This window comes from Zootoca vivipara, chromosome 12 (assembly GCF_965207765.1).
Source record: "Zootoca vivipara chromosome 12, rZooViv2.hap1.1, whole genome shotgun sequence".
NCBI lineage: Eukaryota > Metazoa > Chordata > Lepidosauria > Squamata > Lacertidae > Zootoca > Zootoca vivipara.
Genome location: NC_142595.1, coordinates 45615791 through 45637071, shown reverse-complemented (window position 1 = coordinate 45637071; position 21281 = coordinate 45615791). Strand labels below are relative to the sequence as shown.

At 43.3% G+C, this 21281-nt stretch overlaps 4 protein-coding genes across 4 annotated transcripts; all 4 read left to right on the top strand.

Moving 5' to 3' along the window:
* Positions 1-286: 286 nt before the first annotated feature.
* LOC118095692 (olfactory receptor 6X1-like) lies at positions 287-1234 on the top strand. The gene has a single exon (XM_035136924.2). It carries the CDS (start codon positions 287-289, stop codon positions 1232-1234), a length of 948 nt encoding a protein of 315 aa, XP_034992815.2.
* Positions 1235-5379: 4145 nt separating this feature from the next.
* Positions 5380-6333, top strand: LOC118095693 (olfactory receptor 6M1-like). The gene has a single exon (XM_035136925.1). The coding sequence runs from the start codon at positions 5380-5382 to the stop codon at positions 6331-6333; it is 954 nt and encodes a 317-aa protein (XP_034992816.1).
* A 3789-nt stretch (positions 6334-10122) lies between these two features.
* Positions 10123-11070, top strand: LOC118095694 (olfactory receptor 6X1-like). Its single transcript, XM_035136926.3, has one exon. It carries the CDS (start codon positions 10123-10125, stop codon positions 11068-11070), a length of 948 nt encoding a protein of 315 aa, XP_034992817.1.
* Positions 11071-20062: 8992 nt separating this feature from the next.
* LOC118095695 (olfactory receptor 6X1-like) lies at positions 20063-21013 on the top strand. The gene has a single exon (XM_035136927.1). The coding sequence runs from the start codon at positions 20063-20065 to the stop codon at positions 21011-21013; it is 951 nt and encodes a 316-aa protein (XP_034992818.1).
* The last annotated feature ends 268 nt before the right edge of the window (positions 21014-21281 follow it).

Here is a 21281-nt window from a genome sequence, read left to right as displayed (position 1 = left end):
GTTCTCCTTAGAAGGAAGGCTAAAGTGGTACAGAGAGATTCATAGAATTGTAGTGTTGGAACTGTTATATTCTCTTTTCCAGAGAATGTAATCATTTCTTCATGCTGTATATATGGATAGTTAAAAAGCATACAAAATTGGTTTCGAAATGTGAAGAGGCTAGATAAAGGAGAAACAGAGAGAACCACAAATTGACAGATTCACCCATCCCTAATAGAATCATCTTCTAGATAAAAGATCTCTCTGACCCGGTTTTGTAACTCTTTCCTATGTTTTAATGCAGGTGATGATGGAAAACCAAACAGTTGTGGTCGAATTTATTTTACTGGGCTTCCCCAGCATCCAAAAAGTGCGAATTCTAGTGTTTGTGGGTGTCTTGGTGATCTACACCATGACTGTCACTGGGAATATTGTCATCGTGGCCACTGTAGTCCATGACACCACGCTACATAAGCCAATGTACTTCTTCCTTGGAAACCTTTCATTCTTAGGAATCATCTATGTGACTGCAACCATACCCAAACTGCTGGCCAACTTACTTTCAGACAAGAAATCGATCAGCCTAGCTGGCTGCAAAGCTCAAGCATTCTCTCATTTTTTCCTGGGGGCCACCGAATTCTTCCTTCTCACCGCCATGGCGTATGATCGCTACATGGCTATTTGCCACCCTCTCCACTACCATGCCATCATGAGCAGTAGGGTTTGTGTTCAGCTGGCTTGTGGCTCTTGGCTTGGTGGCTTGATGACGGTCTTGGTGCAGACGATTCTAGTGTTCCGGCTGCCTTTCTGTGGCCCCAATATCATCAATCACTTCTACTGCGACGTTGGACCGTTGCTGAAGCTGGCTTGCACCGACACTCGCCCCATCGAGTGGATCGTCTTCATCGTGGCCACCATTGTGGTGTTCTGCAATTCCCTGATGACAGTGGTTTCGTACATCTTCATCATCTCCACCGTGATGAGAATCCCGTCAGCCTCTGGGAGGCAGAAAGCTTTCTCCACTTGCATTGCTCACTTGATGGTTGTCATCATGCTGTATGGGGCGATCATCTTCATCTACGTCAGGCCAAGCGGACATGCCTCGTTGGGTTGGAACAAGTTGGTGTCCCTCCTAAACACCCTAGTCACTCCACTGCTGAACCCTTTCATATATACACTCAGGAACAAGGAAGTGAAAGAAGCCCTGAAAAGGGGATTCACCAGGAAAAAAGTATTTGAGGACAACAAATGGTAAATGAAAGGAGGATTATGCACAAGGCGGATGGTATTGGGTCTAGTGGAACTTTTCACTGGGAGATGTACAGAACTCAGAAATAGCATCTGATCAACCCAGATACTTGTGCTATTTTCCCCAGGTATGGAGGTGTCAGTTTATAATGGACAAGAAATGGATAATGGACAGTAGGCACCTGAGGTTTAGGGAATATGCTATTACTGTTGGGGGGGGGATAAAGGTAAAGGGACCCCTGACCATTAGGTCCAGTCGTGACCGACTCTGGGGTTGCACGCTCATCTCGCATTATTGGCTGAGGGAGCCGGCGTATAGCTTCCAGGTCATGTGGCCAGCATGACAAAGCCGCTTCTGGCAAACCAGAGCAGCACATTGAAACGCCGTTTACCTTCCCGCTGTAGGGGTTCCTATTTATCTACTTGCATTTTGACGTGCTTTCGAACTGCTAGGTTGGCAGGAGCTGGGACCAAGCAACGGGAGCTCACCCTGTCACAGGGATTCGAACCGCTGACCTTCTGATCGGCAAGCCCTAGGCTCAGTGGTTTAACCACAGCGCCACCTGGCTATGCCTGAGAAATGAGACATTAGATCTTAGCATCTTCATATACATACCCACTGTGACTATGAACTCACTTAGGTGGCATTGGGCAACTCACTCATAGCTCAGCATGGTTCCTTTTCATGAAATGGGGACTTACTTTATAGAGATGTTTCAAAACTGGGTGAGAAATTAAAGGAATTGACAAAATGTGGGCAGAATAAATTTGTGGCCAAAGCGTAAGGAATAGTTCGAATTTTCATGTACAGTTGGATACTTTTTTTAAAAAAAGAAATAATCAAATTGTGTTGAATTGTCAAATTACTGTTGCATTCTTTTGAAGTTGAAAGGAAAGAATGGCCCACAAAGATCAAATAAAGCAATTTTACTTCTTTACTGAGAGATCGTGTCACAAACAAAGCATATACTACTGTGGGCAAATTCAACTTTGGCTTTCTTATTGTTTTAGTTACTTTTGTACTATAGTTGCTTTCATGCATTTTTTATCTCTTTTTTTTAAAAGTGAAATAAATAAACTAGTACACATTAGGTTGAATTCTTTTCCCTACAATGACATGAATAAGGGAAGATCTGTGTGACAGGAGATGCCTGGAGGTTGTCACCTCCTAAACCCTATCTGGAAGGAGAGGTATAGATGCTCCCAGAGAGGGAAAGACAACTGGAATGATCACCAACACCACATGTAACATTAAGGGCTATAACTTTAAGGAGTTGTGCTTGAGCTTGATTCTCTCTCCTCCCTCCCCTTTCCTCTTTCCTTATGTGTCATGGCTTTTTAGTTTGTGAACCTAATGGTGGAACCATCTTAGAACTTACTCTGTAACCTGCTCTGAAAGCATTTTTAAAAAATAAAGGGTAGGGTGTAAATGCTGTAAATGAATAAAATAAAAAATGCAAATCTTTTATAGGACGTTGCAGTTTCCCCCCTGCCCTAAGGATGTGTTTGTGTGAATGTGACATTTGTAGCATAGCCATAGGATGGTGCTGGCAAGGCTTCAGTGTTGGGTATGATGACTCGTGTAGTCTAATGAGGTCAGGGGATATTTGGGCAGGTTTGCCACAAGTCAATTCCAAAGTATTAAATGGTGCTTCTCTAATTCATGATGTGTACTGCAGCAAGAAATCTAGAAAACTAGAAAGTGTGTGCATGTATGTATTTCCTGATTAGCAGTAAAAGCCTACAAGATCAGACCAGACTTCAACAAGTGGTTCCTGAAAGCTAATGGCAATGAGGATGTCAGACAATTATGTGCCTGCCTTAACTTATGAAATACTTCATATTTTGGGAACATCTGAATAGGTTTCCAATCCTCATCCTGTAAATAAAACATACAGTCATATCTCATGTTATGTTCGCTGCAGGATACGTCTTTTCATGTTGTGAATGGGCCGAACCTGGAAGTCCTGGAACGGGTTACTTCCAGCGTCCGTAACCTGCACGCATGGGCAGAAATGCTAAATCATGCTTTGAGCATGCGCAGAAGCGCTACATTGCGTCACGCGTGTGAGATCTGGGGCTTCAGGATGCGGCCTTTTCATGTTGCAAACGGGCCTCCGGAACGGATCCCGTTCGCAACCAGAGGTACCACTGTATAGGCAAAGATAAGCAAAAAGTGGGTGCTAATGAGATTGCAAAGAAAGTCCTGTAATCCTCTAAAGTCTTTTAACTGCTTTGAGGGGTTTTTTCTTTACGGTATATCAATTTTTATGAAATAAATAAGATAAAAAATAAATCATCAAAAGAGTTAACTTTGTCTGGAGTACTTTGGATGAGTTTGTTTTCTTCTTCAAAAGAGTTGTCCCTTCACAGATAACATGCCCTTGTTGATTGATTTCTGCATTAATTTTCTGCTTTGTGGAACAGAGAAGGTCTTCACTCGATTTCCATCTTGGAGACTTATGCTATTGAACAAGCTCTGAGAGCTAGAAATTATCCACAAATTGGCCCCTTGATGATTATGGAAGCTCTTAAGGTTTTAAAATCTCTTGGGTTTGAGAAGAATCTGAAATTGCACTAAGATGTACTTGACAGTTCCAAAACCACTGAGAGTGGATGTTTCTGTCTGAATGGACAAGGAATAAGAAGAGTGAGAAGTAACTTAGACAAGAAATCAACTCTTAAACACAATATGTGATAATTACTGACTAACTGGAGATAACTTATCCGTACTTCAAAATCAAGATCCTTAGTTACTTTTAGGGTGGAGAGTATTTCCATTGAAAGCTGTTGTTCCTCAAAGTTATCTGGATGTTTTTGCTTCAAATTTAATTGGAAGAGCCAACTACATCTAAGGGAACCTGGTACTACTTAATTATTTTATTTCTTAAAATTTATTTGTCATTTGATTTGTAAAAAACAAAAACCTATTGTTTATGCCCCTGTTCTTCCAGCCTATTGGTATCTATTTATCAATCCATTCATAACCTGACTTTTAACCATAGATTCTGAGGGTTTTCACAACACTTAAAAAAAAGCAAAGCAATAACATAAATTATAAATAAATTCAAGTTAAATTAAGGAAGCATTTGAACATCCAGTTTTGAGCAGTAGCAAAATAACATTAATAGAACACCCAATTCCCATTAAATATTGGGGTGTGTGAGAGAGAAGTGTCTCCTGCTGTCACATGAGAGCCATTGAAAAGGATCCAAAGCAGAGGGAAAGTAAAAGGGGGTTCCACTACACTTAGAAATAGCAGCATTTAAAATATCTAACAAGGTGGAAGATGTTCATCCCTCTGATTTCCTGTCTTCTCCACCCTTTCCATTTGTGAATCTATGGGACTCCAAGAAGCTTCTCTCAATCTTTTGTTAGGAGCACTCATTTATATGCAGTCATCATAACTTACTAGGTTTGAAGTTGATCCCATTAATCAACAAGCCAAGGAGAGACACATCTGGTTGGTAGGATGTCAGTCTTCCTGAACATCAGTCAGGTGAGTTATTTTCTAAATAGTATTCACTAAAAACTGCCTGTTAACCAGAAGGTTGGGACCCAGGTGGCGCTGTAGGTTAAACCACAGAGTCTAGGGCTTGCTGATCAGAAGGCTGGCAGTTCGAATCCCTGCAACGAGGTGAGCTCCCATTGTTTGGTCCCAGCTCCTGCCCACCTAGCAGTTCAAAAGCACATCAAAGTGCAAGTAGATAAATAGGGACCGCTCCGGTGGGAAGGTAAACGGCGTTTCCATGTGCTGCTCTGGTTCGCCAGAAGCAGCTTTGTCATGCTGGCCACATGACCCAGAAGCTGTCTGCGGACAAACGCCGGCTCCCTCGGCATATAGAGCGAGATGAGCGCCGCAACCCTAGAGTCGGACACGACTGGACTTGATGGTCAGGGGCGCCTTTACCTTTACCTAACCAGAAGGTTGGTGGTTTGAGCCCACCCAGGAATGGCTGTGAGCAGGATTCCTGCTTTGTAGGGGCTTGGAGGACTAGATGAACAGCAAGGTCCCTTCCATCTCTATGTTTCTATGAAAAAGCTAAAAAGCCTTAGAAGACTAACACATTTTGTGTGTGCATGAGCTTTCCTGGGAGCAACTACCTTTATCAACTTTTGTTTTTAAATATGTTCCATTGCAGAGGGCAAAGAATGGATCCGGAGACCAACAACCAGTCGTCAGTGAAGGAATTTGTTTTCCTGTCTTTCCCTGCCCTTCGTGAGGTTCAGATCCTCTGCTTTGTGGTCCTGCTTTTCACATACTTGCTCACCCTCATGGGAAACGTGGTCATCCTCTCCATAATATGGACTGACCTGCGACTCCACACTCCTATGTATTTCTTCCTCAGTAATTTGTCTTTTCTTGACATCCTATTCACTACCGTGATTGCCCCCAAAATGTTGTCCAGCCTCCTGGCTGAAAAGAAAACCATTTTGTTCACAGGCTGCATCACCCAGACCTATTTCTATTTCTTCCTGGGGACGGTGGAGTTTATCCTCTTAGCGGTCATGTCCTTTGATCGGTATGTGGCCATATGCAATCCATTAAGGTACACCATCATTATGAATGGACATGTGTGCTTCCTTCTGGTCCTGGGCTGTTGGGTAGGAGCTTTCCTATCAGTTCTTTGCCCTACAGTTGTCGTCTCCAGACTTCCGTACTGCCGACGCAACATCAACCACTTCTTTTGCGACATTGCACCTCTGCTGGAAGTAGCCTGCGTGGACACTCACTTCATAGAGCTCCTTAACTTCCTCCTGTCTTCCTTGGTGGTCCTCAGCTCCTTGGTGCTCACTGTGGTCTCTTACAGCTATATCATCTCCACCATCCTGAAAATCCCATCTGTCCAAGGGAGGCAAAAGGCCTTCTCCACCTGCGCCTCTCACATCACTGTGGTGACCATCGCTTACGGGAGTTCCATCTTCATGTATGTCCGTCCAAATCAAAGCTACTCTCTGGCTTTTGACAAGGTTGCTGCCATCCTGACCACAGTGGTGACTCCTCTTTTGAACCCTTTCATATACAGCCTCAGGAATGAGAAGGTCAAAGAAGTTTTGAGGGAAGCCCTAAGCAGGATATTTTGCTCTAAGGAGGTGGTTTCTTGATTCAGGCTTGTGTGCCATTTCTTCCCGCTTAAAGAGGTTAAGGACTGGCAATACCCTTTTGGACTTTAGAGGGCAACACCTTTGGAGCAGCAATTTAAACACATTTACCTGGGAATATGTACAACTGATCTCAATTGAACTTATCTCTCGTTATCTCTAGTTATCTCTCGCTTGGACTACTGCAATGCGCTTTATGTGGGGCTACCTTTGAAGGTGACTCGGAAACTACAGTTAATCCAGAATGCGGCAGCTAGACTGGTGACTGGGAGCGGCCGCCAAGACCACATAACACCGGTCCTGAAAGACCTACATTGGCTCCCAGTATGTTTCCGAGCACAATTCAAAGTGTTGGTGCTGACCTTTAAAGCCCTAAATGGCCTCGGTCCAGTATACCTGAAGGAGCGTTTCCACCCCCATCTTTCTGCCCAGACACTGGATGGTGCATTTGGGGCACATACAATATTAAGGCTGCAATCCCAACCCCATTGACCTGGGAGCAAGCCTCACTACCGTACATTCCATGTGAATAAGATCTGAGTGGGCATGGTTTGAGCTGCAGTAAATTTTCAAAATGGCAGTGTGTTGTTGTTTTTAATTATTTATTAAGGTCAGTTTTTTACATCATGCACAAATGCCAAGCAGTTTCCTTTCATTTGTGGAATGATTCGCACCTTTGTGTACTTGTCACTTAGTGAAGACCATTAAATTCCTTCAAACTTGTGGCTTTGCTATTGGATTTATCAGTTACTACTGCAAGCCACTGATGGCTACTCAGTGCAGAAAGGTGGGATAGACTTTTAAATTTAAAAAGACATAAAAACAACCCATTGCATGTGTACTCTGAGGCCCTCTGTATTCAGTATATACACATTAGAGGCTTAAAATACAGCGAGGTCTCTTTCAATCTGCAGTTTCATGTACACATCTGAGATGGAGTGAAGATGTCTTCACCCAACATGCATTGCCTGTTTGGTTTCTCTGCCTTTGCCACACACACACTCATACACTCCCACGCTGGAACTCCTATTCATGAAACTGCCTTCTGCGCATAGATGCTCACCAGTGATGCACAAGAGCTGTTTCAAATGTACACACCTGACTTAAGTACAATGTGAACATGGCTTAAGTTTTCTAGTCAGATTGAAGCTTATTTGAGAGAGAGAAAAGAGGATCAAACAGCAGCATTGCTCAAGAAACTAGAGAATCAATATGGACTGTGGCTAATGCCATGATGTATGCGGTTTCAAAAACTAGCAGTGGGAGTCAGCGGCGGAGCTTCATGCTCTGCCACCGGGGGCGGAGAGCAGGCGAGCTGCCCCCAGTGATGTGGCACACATTTGGGGGCGGGGGGCGCAGTGGCGGGGTGCACATTTGGGGGTGGGGTGGGCAGCAGCGATGGCACCCCTGGGATTGCGTTGCTCGGGGCACACCGCCCCCGCTGCCCCTATCCTCCTACACCCCTGGCAGGAGTTCAATGAACAAGGAGTTAGGGACAATGTGTACAAAACTAGGATTACAAAAATAGGCAATTGATTGATTGATTGATTGATTGATTTTTGCAATGGGGAAGTTAAATCCCTTCTTGAATATCTCCCATTTAAACCAATGAAGTGTTTAGTTTTGCTCGAGTGTGGCCTTTTGTTGTCCATATACACTTCTGAAAACAATGTTTCCTACGTATCATTCTGTGTTTCCAGATCTTAGAAAAGAAAGACCACACAAACACACACACACACACACACACACACACACACACAGCCCTGATGCAGTCTTGTACTGATATTTCTATAGCCCAACTCTGTAAGTTGTGCACTACAGCGAATTTCGTATGATCTAATATTTAACAGGCATACAATCTTGCCAAAAAGAGGGGGGAAAGGATCAGATTAAAATGAAGGTAGCATTCATGATTTGTCTACTGGCCCTTATTAAACCATCAAACGTTTGATAGGGACATTGGAAGATGCATTATAATGAGTCAGACCACAGGTCTATCGAGATCAGTATTGTCTACACTGGCTGCAGCTCTCCAGGGTTTCAGACTAGGGTTATCAGTAGCAGTAGCAGTCAGTGTGCTGGGGCAGAGCTACATTTCTTTTAATTCCCCTAACAGACACTTCGTGTAACATCTTGTCTGATGAAAAGATGTTGAGAACTCAAATGCTTCTCACAGCTTGGTGACATATTGCTTGTGTCTACTAAAGATATTGACCAGCTGTGGACTCTCTCCTCCACCATGCACACTCTATATGAACCAACCAACCAACTTCACATTTTAGGCATTTTGAATATTATGTCAAACTGTAAATGTAAAGGTAAAGGGACCCCTGACCATTAGGTCCAGTCGTGACGGACTCTGGGGTTGCGCGCTCATCTTGCATTATTGGCCGAGGGAGCCGGCGTATAGCTTCCAGGTCATGTGGCCAGCATGACAAAGCCGCTTCTGGCAAACCAGAGCAGCACATGGAAACGCCATTTACCTTCCCGCTGTAGCGGTTCCTATTTATCTACTTGCACTTTGATGTGCTTTTGAACTGCTAGGTTGGCAGGAGCTGGGACCAAGCAACGGGAGCTCACCCCGTCACAGGGATTCGAACCACCGACCTTTTGATCGGCAAGCCCTAGGCTCAGTGGTTTAACCACAGCGCCACCTGGGTCTCCATGTCAAACTGTAGGTGGTTGTTTATTAAGACAGCTGAGATTCCAAATATGGATATTTGTCCATCTGAAGTATACAGAAACACACGCATGCACACACAGTCCAACTTCACCAGGCCTCTGTCTTACATAATTTTTTTCTAGAGAAAACTCTACATAACTCCAGTTTTATCTAGATTAATACTCATGAGACAACCCTTCCCCCTTGGGCATCATTCTCATGAGAAATCATGCATATCCTACAAAACTATGTGTTATATTATGTTGAGAGACTTGACAAAATAGCCTCTCATGAGAAATACTTGGCACATGGACAAATTGGTTTCTTGGAAGATCAAAGAAAATAAATGACCCGCTCAAGAGCCATCCTTTCTAATGAAGATTCTCTAGTCCTGTGGAACTGTAGTAAGGATAAACATTGAGTTATCATAGCAATTAAATGCAGTAGACGCATTCATGTAGAACACAACTTTGTCATGTGATGGTGAAAATAGGTGCAAGATGGGGTCTAAAAAAGACAAGAGGCATCACAGCGGGTGTTATTTTGTTGTTGTTATTCTTACAGAGTTTCATCCTGTTGAATGTGTTGAAGACTTACCTTTATTATGTATCTCTCAATTGCTTTCCTCTCCAGAATCATGAGACATTATTTCTCACTATTGGAATAGACATGTAATAAATCTTTTAAAAATAAGTAGTGGCATTTTTAATATATTGCATATACTGTCCTGGTTATTCATAAAGTGTTATGCACTACTAGAGACTTCCAACAGCATGAAAAAGAAGCTACCACCATGAGCTATCTTTGAATAACCAGGGAAAATGATAGAGGATTTCTTAGCTGATGGTGTAAATGTAATGCAGAACTTTAAAACAAAACTTCACAAGGAACTATCTTCATTAATGGTAAGTTTATTTTCCTTCAGTGTTTCTGCTTATTATATTCAGGATGAATTGCTATTTACTCCATAGTTTACTATTTTTGACTTTTCACATGGCTTTCCATTTTTCTTCTTTTGCAGCCTAGGCCAGTTGAGTTCTGTCAATCTGGGGGGAAAACATTACCGTATGTGTGAAGTTTTGGACATACTTTGAACCACCTCAGAGGATTATTGGAGTTGTTCTGCTGTGATGACCATATCAAATACCTCAACGGTAGATGAATTTATTCTCCTGGGGATTCCTTTCTTCCATGAGCTACACAGTATCTTCTTTGTAGTAGGTTTATGCATGTACATCATAACTATTCTAGGGAATGGGTTCATCCCCATCATTGTAGTCATTGAACAAAAGCTTCAGACACCGATGTACAAATTCCTGAGCAATCTTGCTTTTCTGGAGATCTGCTACTCCACAACAGTTGTCCCTAAGTTACTACAAACACTAATAAAAGCACAGACCACTATTTGTTTCTATTGCTGCATGACTCAGAACCTGTTCCATTTTACTTTTGGCGGTACGGAGCTTTTAATCCTCACGGTGATGTCCTTTGACCGCTATTTGGCCATATGCAAGCCTCTTCAGTACCCCATGATTATGACCAAGAATGTTTGTATTCAGATGTCCTTGGCTACGTGGTATGGATCATTCATAATTATGTTTCTTCAGTGTGCTATTATGTGGACGTTGCCTTACTGCAAGTCCAATATTATTGACCACTTCTATTGTGATTTTGGTCCCTTGTTAAAACTAGCCTGTTCTGACACCAGGGTCAGTCAATTACTGGGATTTATCAGTTCCATTGTGTTTGTCGTCATGACCTTGATCTTCAACACAGTGTCCTACATCTTCATCATTTCCTCTATCCTTCGGATACCTTCAGTCAGGGGTCGCAAGAAGGCGTTCTCCACCTGTACATCTCACCTGATGGTTGTTTCTATACTGTATGGAGCCTTGATCTTCATTTATGTCAGGTCCGATGTCCTTGCCCAGTCTCGCCTGAGCCGAGTAGTAGCCGTCTTGAACACGGTCCTCATTCCAATGCTAAATCCTTTCATATATACAATAAGGAATGCAGACGTGAAAGCTGCTGTCAGGAATGCTATCCATAAAAAGAGTGCGGCCCTGGAAAAAAAATGATTTTTTAAAATGTGCTTCGGAAAACTGGTTGGTAAAAGTTGTCTTGTGAGAATCCTGAAAATCGAGACGTTAGTATTTGACATGGATGGTGAGTGCAATGCAAGGGACAAATGAAATCTCACCTTAGTGTTAAAGGCACACTGTAGGGTATGTTCAAAAATATATTGCACCATAATGGTAATATTATATTAGATTTTGCTACAGTATGGAGCTTTCACTAATGCCATCCATATTACAGTTATTACTAAGTATGATTGCCAATGGTTGTGTCATTGTTATTATTGGGTTGTATCCAAGGCTAGTTCTACTAAGAGGAGACCTACTGAGGTTAATGAAAATGACTAACTTAGATTCATTAACTTCAGTGGGTGTACTCTAAGCAGAAGTAGCATTCTGCTTGGCTGTACTCCTGGATCCACCGTATTGCTGTTGCTTGAGACTCAGGTAGCCTCAGTGGCTTGGAGTGCCTTCCATCAGCCTCACCTGGTGGCCCAGCCTAACTTCTATTGTCTACTCTGGAAGCCTCTAGGTTAGATTACTGCTATACATTACATGCACAACTGCCTTTGAAGACAGCTCAAAAACTTCAGCTGGTGCAGAATTTAGCAGCCAGCTTGCTCACTAGGGCTAGAATAAGGCTGCCCTAAACAAAGAAATAGGGGACCCAGGTGGCGCTGTGGTTAAACCACTGAGCCTAGGGCTTGCTGATCAGAAGGTCGGCGGTTCGAATCCCTGTGACGGGGTGAGCTCCCGTTGTTTGGTCCCAGCTCCTGCCAACCTAGCAGTTCGAAAGCACGTCAAAATGCAAGTAGATAAATAGGAACCGCTACAGTGGGAAGGTAAACGGTGTTTCCATGTGCTGCTCTGGTTTGCCAGAAGCGGCTTTGTCATGCTGGCCACATGACCGGAAGCTATACACCGGCTCCATCGGCCAATAATGCGAGATGAGCGCGCAACCCCAGAGTCGGTCACGACTGGACCTAGTGGTCAGGGGTCCCTTTTACCTTTACCTTAAACAAAGAAATAAACACTTAAAACATTAATCAAGATCTCCTTAGAATTTCAGTCCCACACCAATATTCTGATGTTTGGTTCATGTTACCAAGTGAAGGCTTCAAGTACAGTGGTACCTTGACAACCGAACGATTCGACTTCCGAAGGTTTTGACTTCCGAAGTCGACAACCCCGGAAGTCTTTTCGCCCCGTGCGCCCTGCTCCTGCGCAAAGCGGCGCGCACGGCCGGCGCATGCGCAGAAGCACAAAATTGTGCTTCGCGAATGCGCAGAAGCAGCGCTTCAACTACCGAAGACTTTGACTTACGAAGACGGCCGCGGAACGGATCGTCTTCGTAAGTCGAGGTACCACTGTAGTTTTAACACTGAGAATTACTAATCTTCTATTATTTCAAGCTGTAAAGTAATGACATTTGTTTTAAATCTGTTTTTATATTTTTGTATGATGTGAAAAACCTTTTAGACTTGAACTGTACAGTGCAAATGTATGTAAACTGATTAAATAATATGTGTGTTTATGCATCCCAAATTCTTCAATTGTTGCTTCTTGTTGAATAGAATTGTGGGACAACATAATTTGTTGAAAGATCCTTATTAAATCACGAAGGTGACACTTTTATTTAATCATGACCTATGGATTGTTTTTATAAAAAGCGACAATAGCCCTGAAAACTAAACCTGATTGCTACTAATTAACTCAGGGGCTGGTGGATAGAAACAGCAATGGTGGAAAACGTCCCCTTCTCTCTGGTCCCACCATGCCCCCAAAATGCCCCTTTTCATTAGGGTTGCCATATTTGAAAAAGTGAAAATCTGGACACTGGGGCTACCTTTGAAGGCTCCCAGGCTCCCAGGACATTTCCGAGCACAATTCAAAGAGTTGGTGCTGACCTTTAAAGCCCTAAATGGCCTCGGCCCAGAATCCCTGAAGGAGCGTCTCCACCTCCATTGTGTTCTGCCCGGACACTGAGGTCCAGTGCCGAGGGCCTTCTGGCGGTTCCCTCGCTGTGAGAAGCCAAGTTACAGGGAACCAGGCAGAGGACCTTCTCGGTAGCGGCACCCGCCCTGTGAAATGCCCTCCCACCAGATGTCAAAGAGAAAAACAATTACCAGATGTTTAGAGGACATCTGAAGGCAGCCCTGTTTAGGGAAGCTTTTTAATGTTTAATAAATTATAGTATTTTAATATTTCTGTTGGAAGCCGCCCAGAGTGGCTGGGGAAACCCAGCCAGATGAGCGGGGTATAAATAATAATAATAATAATAATAATAATAATAATAATAATAATAATAATAATTCAGCAATTTCTGACCAAACACTGCTTCCATAAGTCTTCCATAAATCTTCTATTTCATCAATGAGGAAATTACCATCAGTAATTATTGCTTGTTCTTTATTCATCTAAATCATCTAACTCAACAAACAGGTGCTTTCCAGATGTTTTGCACTACAACTTTCAACAGCCCCAGTCTTCATGGCTGATGAACAGGGATAATGGGAGACATAGCCAAGGGAGCTAGATCTGGGAAAGCTATTCTAAAGTATTAATTGGCCTGTATTAAGGAAGTCTTGAAATTCCCCAAATGGGTATTCAGTAGATGAATAATCCAATTTCCCATTTGCCTTTCTCGTGTGATTTTGCAAAGTTCAACCTGCAGAAAACTTTCTGAAACTTGTTAATAGCCATGGGAGAACTCTGCATTAATGGAAGTTGCCCATGTCCCTTGGGAAACATGAAGACTCCTGTGTCCTGAGAAATACTTAATAAAATATATTCTAAGTCATGTTCAGAGATTTGGACAAGTGTTTATTGTTAGAAAGTGGACAAATGGAACAATCAATTGATTGGAAGACGAAACTGAATAAATGACCCCCAACGAAAGCTGTCCTTGATAGAAGAGAATGTATATTTTGGTCAAGCTGTCAATAAGGACAGCTTGTTACAAACTGACTGTACAAACAGTAACATTCAAACATTTTAGCAAAAACCTGTATTTGAATCATTTATCCCCATCCAAAACGTCTCTAAAACAGAGAATGGAAGATATACAGCAAAAACACTTAGGGGTGAGTGAGATCGCTGTTATTTAATTGTGGTTTTTCAAAATGAAAGTGTGGAAGCCTGTTATGTACTGAGCTGAATCCTAGAACAATAGGATTCAGAATCAGCGGGAGCTACCCAATCCAACTCCAGGTGGAAGTGAATCCGCAACCTGATTGGCCTGCTGGAGCAGCCAATCAGGCGGCTGGCAGAAGTGAATCTGCTACCTGATTGGCCTGTAGGAGCAGCCAATCAGGCTGCAGGCAGAAGTCAATCCATAATATAATTGGCCCACAGGTGTAGCCCTGAAGTAGCCAATCACGCAAGGCCCATTGTGTAAATAATGTATATAAGCAGATGGTTTGGGGAAAAGAGCCATTCGTCTTCTCTTCTCCTCCTTGATGACTATGAGCTGAATAAAGAGCATGAAATTCACTCTTGACTCCGAGTATATTTCACTGGCGACGAAGGTGGGATCCTGCTGAGCTGACCGCCATCACGCACTGCACCGCAGCACCGCCACCTGCTGCACCGCTGCATCGCACCGTGCATCCAGGCTTCAGCTCCAGGACCCAAGGAACCCAGAATGGCAACCGACAGCAGCTTCTCACCATTCAAACCAGCATCAGGAGACTGGGAAGGGTACGCCGCCCGTTTCAACTTCCTCCTGCAAGCGAAAGAAGTCACCAACGATGCCATGAAGAGGGCGACATTCTTCAGCGTCTGTGGAGAGGAGACGTTTGAAATCGCCCGGGCTCTCCTTGCACCTAGAGATGTCGCTACCGTCTCTTACAAAACAATAATGGAACGGCTGAAGGAGCACTTCTCACCACAGCCCTCGGTGGTAGCTTGCCGAAACGCCTTCTACGCAAAGCGGCAAGCCCTGGGGGAAACCATAACTGGGTTTGTGACCTCCCTCCGCCAAGCCGCCCGGTTATGCAACTTCTCAGAATTGGAGAACATGCTTCGTGACCGCCTCGTCGGTGGCCTGAGGGACGAGATGTTGCAACGACGCCTCTACGCCAAAAAAGACCTCACGTTCCAGATTGCTCTGGAGGAAGCCCTGGCAACCGAAGCCGCCGAGAGGTCAACGCAAGAGGCACGACCGGCCCCGCCATCCCAACCGAGGGTCTACCACGAAGACCTCACCGACGAATCCGAATCTGACAGGGAGGAAGTACACCGAGTACAGCGGCGCACTCAAGCAGCACACACACCACAGCAGCCTCGACGAGAAGGAGGGAACTGTGCAAGCTGCGGGGAGAACCACGAGAGGAGGACCTGTCGTTTCCGCAACGCAGAGTGCAGGCAGTGCAGAAAATTGGGACACATCATTGACCATTTCTACTGTGATTTTGGCCCCATGCTAAGCATAGCTTGTGCCGATACCACCCCCAGTCAGTTGCTGGAACTGTTGAGCTCCATCCTATTTATTCTCTCAACCTTCTCTTTAAACATTCTGTCTTATGTCTTTATTATCTCAACCATACTTCGCATACCCTCTGCCGTAGGGCGCAAGAAGGCATTCTCCACCTGTGTGTCTCATCTGATTGTGGTGTCTATTTTGTACGGTGCTCTCATCTTTGTGTATGTGAGGCCCAGTGTCCTGCACCCATCCCCAGGAACTAGGGCTGTAGCAGTCTTGAACACTATCCTCACCCCAATGTTGAATCCTTTCATATACACCATAAGAAACACAGAAGTGAAAGAGGCTGTCAGGAGTGCAATCCATAAAAGGAGGTGGTTCCTGAAAGAAGGCATTTAAAATGCATTCCAAAGGGAAGAATTGAAGAAGTTCAGAATCCTGACGGAATTATGCATATGGATTGCTGCTCATTCCTATTTCACACATTAATCTCAATGAGAAGTGAGGTTCAAATCAAATAGCATTTTTGGCATCACAGTATAAAACATTTAAAATCACTGGGATAATTAAAAGGACAAGGGTGAAGCTGTCAAAGATCATAAGAAATCTATATAAAAAATAACAAACAAAAAAATGTCCAGTAGCACCTTAGAGACCAACTAAGTTTGTTCTTGGTAGAAGCTTTCGTGTGCATGCACACTTCTTCAGATACCTTATATATTCTGCTTCATCCTGTCTGTTCCCTGAAAGGATGGTTCATTAAGAACCCTTTCAGGTAAAATTGTGGCTAAAAAGGAAGCTACTAAAGCAGTGATATCTTTGTCCCGATCTGCCAGGAGAAACCTCATTTGGGTTCTTCTCGGAGTTACCCGGAGGTCCAACATTTTGCTCAGCATCAGTTGTCGAGGTCTGCTGTGTAAAGAGCAATCTAAGAGAATGTGGTCTATTGAATCAGGTACTCCTTGGTTGCAGGCACAGAGACGGGCTTGATATGGAGTATGTGAGAATCTGCCTTTGGTCACTGCAGAAGGGAAAGCAAGTGAGGTTTTCCCTCCCAGATCTGCTAAAAATACAAACAAATCCTGAAAAGTATATGCATTGTTACAAACATTTTTATATGAAGGAAGTTGTGTATACTATATGTTATATATTCACACACACACTATAAAAAAGCACAAAAATTATATACAACAATGTCTATAATTATATGAATAATTTAGGCATTAATATGTTTATTCAGTTATGAATAATAAATATGGCACAGCATATTATTTGTATTATGTGTGTAACGTATTGATTTTTGTGTATAACTTGCCATATAATTATTCTTAAGGGGTGTGTGTGTGTGTTTGTTTGTTTAAAAATGATAATGCAGAAGTATTTTGGGTGCAAGTGGACACTTGATATTAAGATGTGGTCCAAGACAAGCAAAGCTTGATAGAGTTGGAACCACCAGATGCCATGAGTAAATCCATTTTGAACAGATTCACCTCCACTCTTATGCAAATTGAGAAAGAAGCAGACTAGCGGCTGATACACACCTCATTTTGCTTTGTTACTTTCCCCCTGGGGAAACCCAATTTTTTGAGTGCTGAATCGGAAAAAAAACCAAAACAAATCGGGTCCTCCCTAACAAGGGGGCACGTGTTTCGGTGTGACTTGCCAACCAGACCCTGTGTTGTGGGTGGGAACATTTGGATGGCCACAACACCCTATTGGAGGTCCCTCAATGCTGGGTGCAATCAGACAATGGGATGCCAGCAAATTTGTATTGAGGGACCTTTACTTAAGCCCATGCTTCCTCTTTTGGGCCAGTGCATCGGAACACCCACCACCTCTCCCTATATTTAGAGCTTGCACGCATGACCTTGCTATGCCGTCATGTGTCATCTGTTGTTGGGACAAGGGCATGGCAGGAATTTTCCCCACTTGGCTGTTTGGCTGGTGCCATTTGGGTTTCGCCTGCCGCGTAGCAAATCGCCACAACTTGTAAGGTTGTGGATAAGCTCTGGTTCAGGTGATAGGGGTGGCAGAGCAGTCTGGCCATCTCTATGCGATGGATATTCCATTAAAAGAATCCTGGGACTCTTGGTTGGTCAACCCTGAGAGGGGTTGTGCCCGGAGCCAGAGTCCAGGGGGGCATCTGGCTGATGGACTGGCTTGACCGCACCTTCCACTATGCCGGCTGTTTACCCAAGGCTGACCTGCAAGGGTGCAGAGAGCTAGTCGAACCAGAGCCTATGCAACCACTCGCTTGATTGTAATCAATAAAGTTGTGACCTAAATTCTGCCAAAAACCAAACCAAAAAATTGAGTCTTGTCTGAATTTATTTGGGGATGGTTAAAGGGTCTACACATGCAATAGGGTTTTCTGCAGATTGTAGTTTGTTCTGATATAGCACTAGAGAACAGATTTTTCCAGGGGAGAGCATTGGGACAAAGGCAAACTGTTCGGAACTGTGCCTAGAAAGAGGAGGAAAACTGCTTGGACAAGGCACACAACAAGAGGAAGAGTGGATAAGCCCTAACATTAGAACTACAGTATTGTGGGAGAGTGAGGGAATAGGGACACTAGAAACAGAATCCTATGGGAAGGAGGAAGGTACCTTACACTAAGTGAGGCCATCTAGCTCACAGCTGTCTCACTGTCAGCAGCTGTCTTCGGGTTCAGGAAAAGGGTCATCCCCCAGCCCCAAGTGGAAACTGGTGATGTGTAGGAGATGTCATGGGGTAAAGGAGTAATAATAGGCTGACAATGAGCATCACAGTTGAAAACTTCCTTAACTGATAGGCAGGCTCAGTTGAGTAGAGGGGGAGTACCAGATTTATAGAGGGAAGGGAGAAAACCTTAATAAAAATATTTATAATGCAAGAGATTCACAGAATGGAATCACAGGTACCCTGATGTTGAAGAAAGGAGCATGAAACTTTAATCAAGTGAATTAAAGCTGGAGTTTGGAAAGAGAGAAAAAGCAACATATGCACAAACACACAAAATAAAAATAAAAATAGAGCATATCTGTGGCAGGAGAACATCAAAGAGAAATTTGTACAAACCTAAGGAAAAAAATATATAAGAAAAAGGAGTGAATAAAAAAATGTCTTCTTCCATTTGCAAAGGGGCTCTGCTGAATAATAATCCAAAACATCCAAAAGGACATCCATTTGGGGATCACTGTCCTAGAGGAAGGGTTGTTTACCTTTAAAGAAGCCATTCTCATTGGAATTAATGCATAACTATTCCAAGATTTCTGTGGGGAGAAGGGCATGGAGGTGAATGGAAGGGCAGAAATATAACACTATAGTGATATTAATGTCAATGTCCTTGAGCAATCAATAGGTTCTTGGGGGTGTAATATCTCATGAGAAATTCATGGAAAGTGAACAAATAGGGCATTTGGAATACTGAACACAATAACAATCCCCCCAGAAGTCCTCCTTTATCAAGAGGATTCTGCTTCCTGTTGACCTGTGCCAAGCGACAGAGCAGAACAGTCTCCGAATTTCTTTTGCAGTTGAATGAGATTGAATCATTGAGGAAGCAATTGACCTTCGGGGTCAATATGGAATGCAAGATGCTGACCATAGAGCCATTTGTGGATTAAGGCAAAGCATCTTAAATGTGTTGTGATTTTCACTACATAATTTTAGCAAAAGGTAAGACTATGGCCTTTTCCAGCAGGATGCTGGCTGCCCGGCATGCGGTCTGTCTTTTTTTTTTGCTGTCCCTTTCTGTTCAGTGTTCTATAGCATGTGATTTCCTTTCCTTTCACATTGCTTCCTGCCTATTTACTTACCTCTTTTGTTTCTTGCTCCCATTTCCATTTTTCCCATTTCCCCCCTTTCTTCCCCTTTTCCATCTTCTCCCTCTTTCTACATCCTCTCTCCCCCTCCCCCCTGTTTAGTTGTGGTCTTTTCATTTCCTTCCTTCCATTCTGATCAACAGCCTCAAATTATTGTGGGTTTTGCCTCCCACCAAGCTGATATAGGCAGATCACAATGTGTATGTGATGGAGGAGGGGAGAGAGTAGGATATGAAGAATAATAATATGTTTTCTCTTAAGTCCCACATAGTTCAATGAGGTTTACTCTAACCCAAAATTGCATTGGAAGGGAGGGAGGGAGGGATAGATAAAGGGGTGAATTGAATTAGCAGTCTGAAAGATGCAACAATACAGTGCAGGGATGGGGATTAAATTCAGGCTTTGCACTTCCACTGGAACTCTTTCCAACACTTCCTACTTCCCTAATATTACTTTTAAAGCAGTCATGAACAAATCCGATTGATTTAAATACTTTATTGTGGGTTGGGGTATATTTTGGCCATTCCTAAATTTGATTGCATGTTAACTGAAAAGCTCTAGTTGATGCAACAGCATTTATCTTTCACTGTTGAAAAGTGAGGACATCCTGCTAAAAAGAAGTTCATGTTTTGTTTTTGTTTTCCTGCACCCCCAGTTTCCATGCCAGTTGTTCTGAAGAACGCTTCTTTGCGGATTTTAAAAATATTGGATATCTTCAGAGCCATACTAGTGGATTATTTGGGCTGTGTGCATTTGTGTCTTTGCTAACATGGAGGTGATGAATGCATCGACAGTGACTGAATTTATTCTGCTGGGGATCCCTTTTCTGCATGAATTACATGGAGTGTTTTTTGTAGTTGGTTTATTCATGTACATCATAGCCATTGTAGGCAACGGGTTCATCCTCATCATTGTAACCATTGAGCCAAGGCTTCAAACCCCAATGTATATTTTCCTGTGCAACCTTGCATTTCTGGAGATCTGCTACACAACTACCGTTGTACCAAAAATGCTGCAAACACTTTTGCAGAAGAAGACCTCTATTAGTTTTGCTTGCTGCATGGCCCAGGGATTTTTCCACTTCATCCTGGGCAGCACAGAGCTTTTCATCCTCACAGCTATGGCTTTTGACCGCTATTTGGCCATATGCAGGCCACTTCAGTACCCAATGATTATGACAAAGCATGTTTGCATTCAGATGTCTTTTGCCACCTGGTATGTAGCATTCATAATTATGTTTCTTCAGTCCATCGTTGTGTGGAGGCTGCCTTTCTGTGGGTCCAACATTGTTGACCATTTCTACTGTGATATTGGTCCCATCTTAAGCCTAGCCTGTACAGATACCCACTTGATTGAATCTCTGGGACTGCTGAGCTCCATCCTGATTGTCATCATGACCTTGATCCTTACTGCAGTGTCTTACATCTTCATCATCTCCACCATCCTCCACATACCTTCAGCCACGGGGCGTAAGAAGGCGTTCTCCACCTGCACGTCTCACCTGATTGTAGTGTCCCTGTTGTACGGAGCCCTCGTCTTCATGTACGTGAGACCCAACGTCCATTCCTCATCTCGCCTAACAAGGGTAGTGGCCGTCCTGAACACCACCCTCACTCCAATGCTGAACCCTTTCATATACACAATCAGGAACACAGAGGTCAAAGAGGCAGTCCGGAGCGCAATCCACAAGAGAAGAGGATTTCACAAGGACGACTTTTAAAAATATGTATTCCAAACTATGTTCATTTATGGTGTGGTGGTTGCAGATTTATGCTTGCTTTTTTATGTTGGGTGCATATAAAGCATATTATTAATAAATCAAGAAAAAACAAGGTTGGTAGGCAACTTTCGTGATGTGAGATTTCAAACACCAAGACACATTTATGCAGAGCCATCGTTTCAGGTTTTGGGTGGATTGGGCCAAAGCAATTCATATATTCAATATTTGATTGTAACCCCCAACGCCCCCAAAAAACTCACCTACAGTT

Coding starts and splice junctions, on each gene's coding strand:
- LOC118095692 (XM_035136924.2), top strand. CDS start 287: ATGATGGAAAACCAAACAGTTGTGGTCGAATTTATTTTACTGGGCTTC.
- LOC118095693 (XM_035136925.1), top strand. CDS start 5,380: ATGGATCCGGAGACCAACAACCAGTCGTCAGTGAAGGAATTTGTTTTC.
- LOC118095694 (XM_035136926.3), top strand. CDS start 10,123: ATGACCATATCAAATACCTCAACGGTAGATGAATTTATTCTCCTGGGG.
- LOC118095695 (XM_035136927.1), top strand. CDS start 20,063: ATGGAGGTGATGAATGCATCGACAGTGACTGAATTTATTCTGCTGGGG.